The 10,696-nt window shown below is 40.6% G+C and overlaps 2 protein-coding genes across 2 annotated transcripts in view; one reads left to right on the plus strand and one right to left on the minus strand.

Annotated features, from left to right (window-relative positions):
* Positions 1-297: 297 nt before the first annotated feature.
* The window catches only part of arpc3 (actin related protein 2/3 complex, subunit 3), a 15,446-nt gene continuing 5,047 nt past the window's right edge, over positions 298-10,696 (plus strand). Inside the window, exons 1-6 of the mRNA XM_043715699.1 lie at positions 298-407; positions 2,811-2,910; positions 4,819-4,895; positions 8,334-8,402; positions 8,827-8,953; positions 9,702-9,796. Of these exons, the coding sequence (XP_043571634.1) occupies positions 402-407; positions 2,811-2,910; positions 4,819-4,895; positions 8,334-8,402; positions 8,827-8,953; positions 9,702-9,796 (474 nt within the window). The 5' untranslated portion in view covers positions 298-401. The remainder of the gene's footprint in view (positions 408-2,810; positions 2,911-4,818; positions 4,896-8,333; positions 8,403-8,826; positions 8,954-9,701; positions 9,797-10,696) is intronic.
* Positions 8,862-10,696, minus strand: part of ube2g1b (ubiquitin-conjugating enzyme E2G 1b (UBC7 homolog, yeast)) — a 30,151-nt gene continuing 28,316 nt past the window's right edge. Inside the window, exon 7 of the transcript XR_006315384.1 lies at positions 8,862-8,987. The gene's annotated coding sequence lies outside the window, so the exon portion shown is untranslated. The remainder of the gene's footprint in view (positions 8,988-10,696) is intronic.

Here is a 10,696-nt window from a genome sequence, read left to right on the forward strand (position 1 = left end):
CTATACTCCCTTTAAAGCCTTCACATGCTTCGGAAAGTGTGGGGTTCAGAATTAGATGTAATATTACAAGTGAAAGCTGAATCAGGAGATTGAGAATTACAGTCCAACACTTGACATACGATGGGGTGGGGCGGAAGAAATGTCTTCCAGTAAAACGTTAAAACCTATCGCCAGGATCACCCGGGACCGTGTCACGTGGGAGTGACGTCACCGCGCATGCCCCCCCGGACGGCCGCTCGACGCCGCGCTCGTCCCCAGACGGCCGCTCGACGCCGCGCACGTCCCCGGACGGCCGCTCGACGCCGCGCACGCCGCCGACAGGGTGGGACTGGCGGAAGCGCTGAGAGTGCCGGAAGCAGGACCAAATTATCCTCGGCGCTTGTTCTGTTGCAGGTTGTAAAATGCCGGTAAGTTTCTGGAATGTCTTTATTCCCCCTCCAAACCTTCGTGCGTCGAAGCATTCTAAATTGTTGCTGAAGGGATTTTATGAAGTGAACTGAAAATTAAAGATGTGAAAAATCAGGAAGTGGGCCATTTGGGCCTAAGCAAGATCATTTTGATATTGCTATGAATTTTGACACCTTTTAGCTTTATAAGGTGAAAAACTTTAGTTTTAGGATGTTATCAAATGCTATCCTTCACTGAGTGCATCCACTTTACTGGAAGTTGTGGTTTGAAGTGTTGACCTTAACCATCTACAAATAAAATGTGGATTACTTTTGACAGTAATATGCCAGTTAAGACTGAATGCTAGAGAAGGGCAATATTTCTAAATGTACTGAAATGCATAAAAGTGGATAAATCCCCAGGACCTGATCAGGTGTACCCTACAACACTGTGGGAAGCTAAGGAAGTGATTGCTGAGCTCCTTACTGAGATATTTGTATCATCGATAGTCACAGGTGAGGTGCCGGAAGACTGGAGGATGGTTAACGTGGTGCCACTGTTTAAGAAGGGTGGTAAGGTCAAGCCAGGGAACTATAGACCGGTGAGCCTGACCTCGGTGGTGGGCAAGTTGTTGGAGGGAATCCTGAGGGACAGGATGTACATGTATTTGGAAAGGCAAGGACTGATTAGGGATAATCAACATGGCTTTGTGCATGGGAAATCATGTCTTACAAACTTGATTGTGTTTTTGAAGAAATAACAGAGAGGATTGGTGAGGGCAGAGCAGTAGACATGATCTATATGGATTTCAGTAAGGCGTTCAACAAGGTTCCCCATGGGACACTGGTTAGCAAGGTTAGATCTCACGGAATACAGGGAGAACTCGCCATTTTGGATACAGAACTGGCTCAAAGGTCGAAGACAGAGGGTGGTGGTGGTGGAGGGTTGTTTTTCCAGACTGGAGGCCTATGACCAGTGGAGTGTCACAAAGATCGGTGCTGGGTCCACTACTTTTCTTCATTTATATAAATGATTTGGATGTGAGCATAAGAGGTATAGTTAGTAAGTTTGCAGATGAGACCAAAATTGGAGGTGTAGTGGACAGCAAAGAAAGTTACCTCAGATTACATTGGGATCTTGATCAGATGGGCTGAGAACTGGCAGATGGAGTTTAATTTAAATAAATGTGAGGTGCTGCATTTTCGGAAAGCAAATCTTAGCAGGACTTATACACTTAATGGTAAGGTCCTCGGGAGTGTTGCTGAACAAAGAGAACTTGGAATGCAGGTTCATAACTCCTTGAAAGTGGAGTCGCTGGTAGATAGGATAGTGAAGAAGGCGTTTGATATGTTTTCCTTTATGGGTCAGAGTATTGAGTACAAGAATTGGGAGGTTATGTAGTGGCTGTACAGGACATTGTTTGGGCCTCTGTTGGAATATTACATGCAGTTCTGGTCTCCTTCCTACTGGAAAGATGTGTGAAACTTGAAAAGGTTCAGAAAAGATTTACAAGGATGTTGCCAGGATTGGAGGATTTGAACTATAGGGAGAGGTTAAATAGGCTGGGGCTGTTTTACCTGGAGCATCAGAGGCTGAGGCTGAGGTGAAGCGCTACTGTGGTGTTTCCTCCGGCATCTTATAGTGATTTATTAAATTATGAGGGGCATGGACAGGATAGATAGACAAGGTCTATCCCTGGGGTGGGGGAGTTCAGAATTAGAGGGCATAGGTTTGGGTTGAGAGGCGAAAGATATCAAAGAGATCTAAGGGGCAACTTTTTCATGCAGAGGGTGGTACGTGTATGGAATGAGCTGCTGGGGAAGTGGTGGAGGCTGGTACAATTGCAACATTTAAAAGGCTGCTGTGGTTCTGTTTGCTGAGCTGGAAGTTTTTGTTGCAAACGTTTCGTCCCCTGTCTAGGTGACATCCTCAGTGCTTGGGAGCCTCCTGTGAAGCGCTACTGTGGTAGTTTTGCTCATGCTGGGTATCGGGTCCTTAGTTTTGGTGAGTTGTGGACAGCCAGACTACTGCGACCACTAGGACTTATAACAGCACACAAACCAACAGCCACTCTCAGACAACAACTCACCAAAACGAAGGACCCGATACCCAGCATGAGCAAAACTAACGTAGTGTATAAAATCCCATGCAAGGACTGCACAAAACACTATATAGGACAAACTGGAAGACAGCTAACGATCTGCATCCACGAACATCAACTAGCCACGAAACGAAACGACACTTTGAATTTAAAAGGCTTCTGGATGGGTATATGAATAGGAAGGGTTTGGAGGGATATGGGCTGGGTGCTGGCAGGTGGGACTAGATTGTGTTGGGCTATCTGGTTGGCATGAACAAGTTGGACCGAAGGGTCTGTTTCTGTGCTGTACGTCTCCATGACTCTACTTCTTTTCCTCTCTCAGGCTTATCATTCAACCCTTATGGATAGTGATGTAAAACTGATTGGAAACATGGCATTATTGCCGCTTAAGACCCAATTTAAAGGACCCGCTCCCAAAGAAAGTAAGTTTTGAGATTGATTTTTGTAAAAATTATGGAATAGCTGTTTCAGTTTGTACAGTTGTGCGTAGCAGCATAAGTATTAGCTTTGTAATTCAAACAAGTTAATAATTGTAGAAAGATCTTTCAAAAATGTCCTGGTGCTAGGGAGGAAAATACACATTAGTTTACAAATGGACACATTTCCATTCAGCAGCATGGTTGTGATAGAAATTACTGCCTAGGGGAATGTTTGTGGGTATACTTATTTGTTATTATCTACCGTCATTCAGTAAGAGAGTAAAGGGCTCTCTAAGGTTAAATATATTCTGCTCTTGTTATGATTTAAGTACCAAATATACAAAGAATGTGTCTATTATTCCATTTATAAAATTTGCTTGTCAGAAGCAGTTTGCCACAGCTGGATTTCTAGTTGATTTTTGGAGAAATGCTGAAAATTTAAAAAGTTATGTTTTAGAAACTATAATGTCACGTTTTGTCATTTTTTGGCCTGGTACTTGTATTTAAGAGTGCTGTTGGTTGACATATTGACGTAGGTTATTCTGTCATTGAGTTTTTATCACATGGAAAGAGGCCCTTAGGCCCATCATATCTACATGAATCAAACATTTATTCTAATTTTCAAGTGCACATATACATAGTTTGTGAAAGACTTGAGGGTTCCTGTCTCTGCTACCCTTTCAGGCACTGAGTTCTAGACACAACCCTCTTGGCGGAGGAGGGAAATTTTTCAAATCCCCTTTAAACCTCCTGCTCCTTACCTTAAAGCTCTACTTGCTAGTTATTGACCCATCTATTAAGGGAAAATGTTTCTCCCACTTTTTTCCTGGGTAGAGAAAACTTGAGAGAATGGTATTGAGGGAAAGTGCAACTATATTTTCTAATGTCACTAGCAAGATAGATTTAAATAAATTTTCATGGAATGTGAGTGTCGATGGCTAGGCTAGCATTTATGACCCATCCTTAGGTGCCCTTGAGAAGATACTGCTGAGCTGCCTTCCTGTATCACCACAGTACTTAAGGTTATGCTATTAGGAAGGGATTTCCGAGATTTGACCCAGTAGCAATGAAGGGACAGTGAAATATTTCCAATGAGAAAGTTGTGTGTGTTGGAGGGAAATTTACAGGTGGTGGTGCTTCTACATGTCTGCAGTCCTTATGTTTTCTTGGGTTAGTCATGTGGAGAGAGGTGAAAAGTTAGCTTAAGGGTTTTTTTTGTACTATTCACCTGATGGCCCAAGAAAGAGTACCTATATCAGCCACTAAGTATGATTTGACATTCTAAGTCAAAAGTAATATAAGTTAAGTTTTCAACAGTTACCACAAGACACATGTTAGACTGATAGGGCGTGATTGGATCCAGAAACCAGACCATGCATCATAGTTCATGCCGAGAGTTCTCCAAGCGGAGATGCTTCTTTGTTTGGAACATTGCTGCCTGAAGAAGGAAGAGTTAATTGGCGAGGGATTAATCAAGTTTGGAGTTTAATCAAGGAATGAACTTTTCCCCTTGGTGGGGGACAATGACCAGAGGGTGTACATTTAATATATAAGAGAGAGGAAGTTTAGAGGGAATGAGAGGGAAAAATATTTTGATCCAGAAGGTGGATGGAATCTGGAGCTCATTACCTGTAAGGGTGGTAAAAGCAGGAAACTTCATAATATTTAAGAGGTATTTAGATGTGTACTTACAATGCTAAGATATTCAAGACAATAAGCCAGAAGCTAGAAAACATGATTAGAATAGGTAGGTGGTAGTGCTTTTGACCTAATGGACCCAAGGACATATTTCTGTGCTATAGACCTATGTGGCTATAACTCATTCTCCTGATGGAAGAATGAAATCAAATTATTAATTTGTTGTTATGCTTAAGGAGTTAAGATTTGATTATCAATAATTATCTTTTCCAGCCAAAGACACTGATGTCATTGATGAAGCAATCTACTATTTTAAGGCAAATGTTTTCTTCAAAAACTATGAAATAAAGGTAAGTTTGTTTTTTGATTTGTCAATTTTAAAGATTCTTTGTGAATAAAATATATGAATAATTTGTTATGTATTAGAGGAAATAATGCATTATATAATGTAACACAGAGATCACTGGCACAGAAATTGTGGTACATATGTTTAGATCTATTTTTGACATCAGCCATGATGTCCAAGTATCTTAACATATCTTAATGAGCCAGAAGGTCAGAAGAAGACTTGATGTGGATTTTTGTGCGCATTTTACTAATTGATCCATATGTTGCATCATTACAGAGTGAAAGCAAATTCTCCACTTTCCTCCTACTTCAGTAGGGATCAAAAAAAATAGATGTTTTCACAAGGATACATAGATAACAAGCCTGTTAAGTATAAAATATAAAACTAATATGGCGAAACAAATAATTCCTTATTTCGTGTAAGAACTAGACCTTAATTATTAAATGCTACAAAAAATCTTACTCGTTTAGATACTGATAAGTCATCATGGGCACATAGCTAGCAGACATTGTCTGTTTTGCATTCTTATGTATTTTCATATTAAAAACTGGACTGCAGTTTTTCAAAAAAACATCATTCACCGTCACTCTCCAGGGCAGTTAAGAATGGGCATTAAGAAATAGGAGTAGAATTAGGCCATTCGGACCATTGGATCTGCTCCACCATTTGGTCACGGCTGACATGCTTCTCAATCCTTGATTCTCTTTACAAAGAAAGCTGGGTGACTGTCTGTGTGGAGTTTGTACATTCTCCCCATGTCTGCATCAGTTTCCTCTGGGTGCTCCGGTTTCCTTCCACAGTCCAAAGGGCCTGTTTCCACACTGTAGGGAATCTAATCTAATCTTAACCTATCTATCTCCGTCTTAAAGACACACAAAGACTTGGCCTCCATAGCCTTGTGTAGCAATGAGTTCTACTGGTTCGCCAGCATCTGACTGAAAAAAATCCTCTTCATCTTAGTTTTAAAGGGTTTTCTCTTCACCCTGAGGCTGTGCCCTTGGATTATAGTCTCTACTATGACTGGAAACATCTTCTCCCTGTCCACTGTACCCAGGCGTTACAACATGGAGGCAAATTTCTCTGATAATTAAACCAAACACCCAGAAAAGCTTGCCTCATCTCTTCTCGCAATCTGTTAACTATAGAGTGATGGAGAACTCCTAAATTCCACTACTTAAAGAAAAATAACAATTTATTGTCTTAACTCTAATAGTGATCACTAAACAACAATGTATAACATGAATAGTTGTGGTTCAAACACAGAGCCTGTGGAACTCCACTAATCACCGGCTGCCATCCTGAAAAAGACCTTTTCCTCCCCTCACTGCCTTATGACAGTCACCTATACCTCTATCCATGCCAATATCTTGCCCCTAATACCATGGACTCATTTAGCAGCTTCTTGTGCAGCACCTTGTCAAAGGCCTTCTGGAAATCCAAATAGATCATGCCCACTGGCTATCTTTTCTCTAACTTGCTTGTTACCTCCTCAAAGAATTCTAGCAAATTTGTCAGGTATGACCTCGTGACGAAGCTGTGCTGACTCAGCCCTATTTTACCATGAACCTCCTGGTACTCCGCAATCTCATCCTGAATAATAGACGGTTAAATCTTACCAATGAGTGAGGTCAGGCTAACTGGCCTATAATTCTCATCTTCTGCCTCCGTCCCTTTTTAATCGGGTGTAATGTTAAATCATTTTTCAGTTCTCCAGGACCCTCCCTGACTCCAGTGATTCCTAAAAGGTACCAGCAATGCCTCCACAGTCTCCTCAGCTAGCTCCTTCAGACGCATGGCTTAGAATCCATCTGGTTTGGGTGATTTATCTGCCTTTCAATTTTTGTAGCATATTCTCCTTAGTGATGGCCACTGCACTCGCCTCTGCCCCTTGATTCCCGTGAAGTTCTTGTACGTTGCTGGTGGTTTCCACTGTGAAAACAGATGCAAAGTACCTGTTCAGTTTCTCTGTCACTTCTTTATTCTAGATTACTATGTCTCCAGTCTCATTTTGCAGCAGTCCAACGTCCATTCTTGCCTCTCTCTTACCTTTTTAGATATCTTGAAAAAAATTTACAATCTTTTTGTTATTAGCCAACTTATCCTCCTATTTTATCATCAATCACTTTATTGCTTTTTCGGTTGTCCTCTGGTTTTTAAAGACTTCCCACTAATCTTCACCATATTGTATACTTTCTCTTTTGCTTTTATCCTGTCCCTGACATCCCTTGTCAGCCATGGCTGCCTCGCCCTTCCCTTAGTGTTTCTTTTTCCTTGGGATGAATTTCTGCTGTGTCTCCTGAATTATCCCCAGAATCTATTGTCATTGCTGTTCTAATGTCTTTCTTTTTAGGTTCTCCTTATATCTTTGTAGTTGGCTTTACTCAACTGCTAATACCATTACATCTGATTCCAGCTTCTCCCTCAAATTGCAGGGTGTATTGTATCATGTTGTGGTCACTGCCCCCAAGGGGTTCTTTCACCAAAAGCTCCCTAATCAAGTCTGCCTCATTACACCAGTAAATCCACAATTTCCTGTTCCCTCGTGGGCTCTACCACAAGTTGCTCCAAAACGTCATCTAGCAGACATGCCATGAATTCTTTTTCTTGGGATATGCTATCAACCTGATTTTCCAAGTTTGCCAACAAATTGAAGTCCCTCATAATTACTGTAATAGTGCCTTTCTTAATGCCTTTTCTTTCTGCTGACTACTGCTAGAAGGCCCATGCATAACTCCCATCAGGGTCTTCTAAACGCTGACCTACCCAGCAACATCCACTTTGCATGAACAAATGAAAGGATACTCAAAGCTTTTACTTGTACTAATCGCTTATGCTTTAATGGGAGTTATTTTTAAAATTAGGATTGTTCATAGAATTCTATACTATTCCACCAAAATGCTGTAAAGGCTAAATGTATCAAAATTGTGAAGGATGGATTGTATTTTTTTTGCTGAGCAGACATTAAGGGTTGTGGAAACAAGATGGTTAATTATTTAAAAATCAGGAGGGGCATAGATAAGGTGAATAGCAAAGATCGTTTCCCGAGATGGGGGAGTTCAAACCTAGGGGCAATTTTTAAGGTGAGAGCAGAAAGATTTAAAAGGGACCTGAGGGTCATCTTTTTTAGAGTGGTTAATATGTGGAATGAACTGCCAAAGGAAGTAGATGATAGTGCAATTACAACATTTAAAAGACATTTGGACAGGTACATGAATAGGAAAGGTTTAGAGAAATATGGGCCAAATGGAGGCAAGTAGGACTAGTTTAGTTTTGAAACTCGGTCAGCATGGATTAGTTGGACAGAGGGTCTATCTCTGTGCTGTATGACTTTATGACTGAGTTAAGCCATGCTCTAATTGAATAATGGAATGGTTCATATGTTCCAACATTTCAAGGCTGCATGTCAGATATTCAACTAACGAGCTGTTCTTTTTTGTAGAACGAAGCTGACAGAACCTTGATTTATATCACTCTTTATATTACTGAGTGCCTCAAAAGATTACAAAAGGTAAGAAAAAGTACTGTTTTATAAAATCTCACTTTAACTTTCGCTTGCCTTGCTTTGTCAGCCTTGAAGTTTGACAGGCAGACTAGCTTCAAACTATTTTGGTGCTACTCCAGCCAGTTCCGCCCAGCAGATATGTGATCTGAAGACTTTGCTTTATAGCTGGAGTCAGGAAGTTAGTTCATTGAGGTGGAATGGTGGTTAGAATGTTTCTGCTGCATTAAACATTTGCATGAAAAGTTTTTACAAATATGGTGGAAAAATAGGAGCAGCCCTTATTAAGTGAGGCTGCTGCAGTATTTTGCACATGTGGTGAATTGTGAGCTAATAGTGTTTTTTTCATAAAATAGCATGCATTTCATCCCTTTTATATTTCAGGATTATTTTGGAATGTGACCAAGCTTTTCATTTTTTCTATTTTACACAGTGCAATTCCAAAAATCAAGGAGAGAAGGAAATGTACACCTTGGGGATAACTAACTTTCCCATTCCTGGAGAGCCAGGCTTTCCTCTTAATGCCATGTATGCAAAGCCAGGACACAAGCAGGAAGATGGTATGAGGATGCAGCATCATTCCAATCAAATAATCTATTATTAAAGGAAGAAAAAACTTATTTAGTCAGTTTTTCTACTAATATTTTTATTTTAAAAACAAATTGCAGAATGCTTGTCATGCCTCAGTCACAAGTAAATTTTATACTGATTTAAGCTTAGTTCCACATTATGATTGAAAAATACTGAAATACTGAAATTAAAATTTAGCTTTATGGTTCAGAATCCTCCTTTTAATTTCTCGATTTATGCTTTTAGTCAATTCAAGTTGTACACTACCTCTGAGAAAAAGACCCTTTCACTGCTTCTAGAAATTTACCAGAGAAGGTTTGAAATTAACGAGTGAAATGTAGGAATAGGGGCTTTGAATATTCCAATTTTCTCTCACTCCTTTTTGATAACCACTGCAATTGTGTGGCTAGGAGCTCAGTGTCAATGAAGAAGGTTAAACCTGAATCCCTCCATTATGTGATATATACACTGGTAGTCCAGTCCACTTTTTACACAAAATATAAGTGAACATTATATTTTGTGGATTGAATGCACATCCTTGCATGTGATCTAATTTTGCATAAAATAAATATTTTACTTCTAACTTTGAAGGATTCAGGAATTTTAACTGTTTTACATTGAACAAAGCTGAAATGTCTAGTGTACTTTACATTGAGATTTGGTAGTTGATTGTCATTTATAATGTGTGTCCAGAGAATTGATTGTTCATGATCATGTGTATTCTGGTTACTTTTTCAGAGATGATGAGGGGTTATTTGCAGCAGATCAGGCAAGAGACTGGACTGAGACTTTGTGAAAAAGTGTTTGATCAACAGACTGACAAACCCAGCAAGGTAAGCAGCTATATTTTGGACTTTAAATTATGACTGTCATTTATATTTGCTGCTTGCCTAAAAGATTAAAGCAGTAAATTAACTGCCACAAAAAAAGTTAACCACAGCTATTGGTTTTAAAGGGTGGGTTAGAATCCTACTGGGATATAGGATGGGACTGCAGAAATGAAAAGAAATAAAAATAAAAAGCGGGCCATACCATCAGTGCTTCACCGGAGCCTCTCTGATGATGTTACCTAGTGTGGTGATGAAACGTCTGAAAGCGAACCTTCCAGCTCAGTGAGCAAACTTACATCTAGGACAGGACTGTGTTCCAGGGCACTGCTGGGAGGTTTTTGAGAGTAGGCTAAATGGACCAATGGTTTTCTCCTGCCTGGACTTTTTTTTTGACATATTCTTGTTGAGTTCTCAGCCCAAAGACAAGTCAGTTGACGCAGTACTGCAACCTCCATTAGAAGGAGGCAACGGACCACCTGAGCTGGAATTAGGAATGAATTCAGTACTATTGGGACCAACCTGAACCACATTGGCTGTGCAGTTAACTGCCACCGAAGAAGTCCGAATTACTGTGGCAATATACACTTTTATGTACGTGTTACTGTCTGAAACTATGGATAGTGATGATAGAGGCTTTAATCACTTGCTGCCAAATGACTGACCAAAAAAAAAATCAGTTCCAAAAACGTACAACCGAGATGGCCTCCTTCTTCAAGGACCGCAATTTCCCCCCCGACATGGTCGGCGATGCCCTCCACCGCATCTCTTCCACTTCCCGCTCCTCCGCCTTTGAGCTCCGCCCCTCCAACTGCCACCAGGACAGAACCCCACTGGTCCTCACCTACCACCCCACCAATCTCCATGTACAGCGCATCATCCGCCGTCATTTCCGCCACCTCCAAA

The sequence above is a fragment of the Chiloscyllium plagiosum genome, chromosome 25 (genome assembly GCF_004010195.1).
Source record: "Chiloscyllium plagiosum isolate BGI_BamShark_2017 chromosome 25, ASM401019v2, whole genome shotgun sequence".
NCBI classification, from domain to species: Eukaryota; Metazoa; Chordata; class Chondrichthyes; order Orectolobiformes; family Hemiscylliidae; genus Chiloscyllium; species Chiloscyllium plagiosum.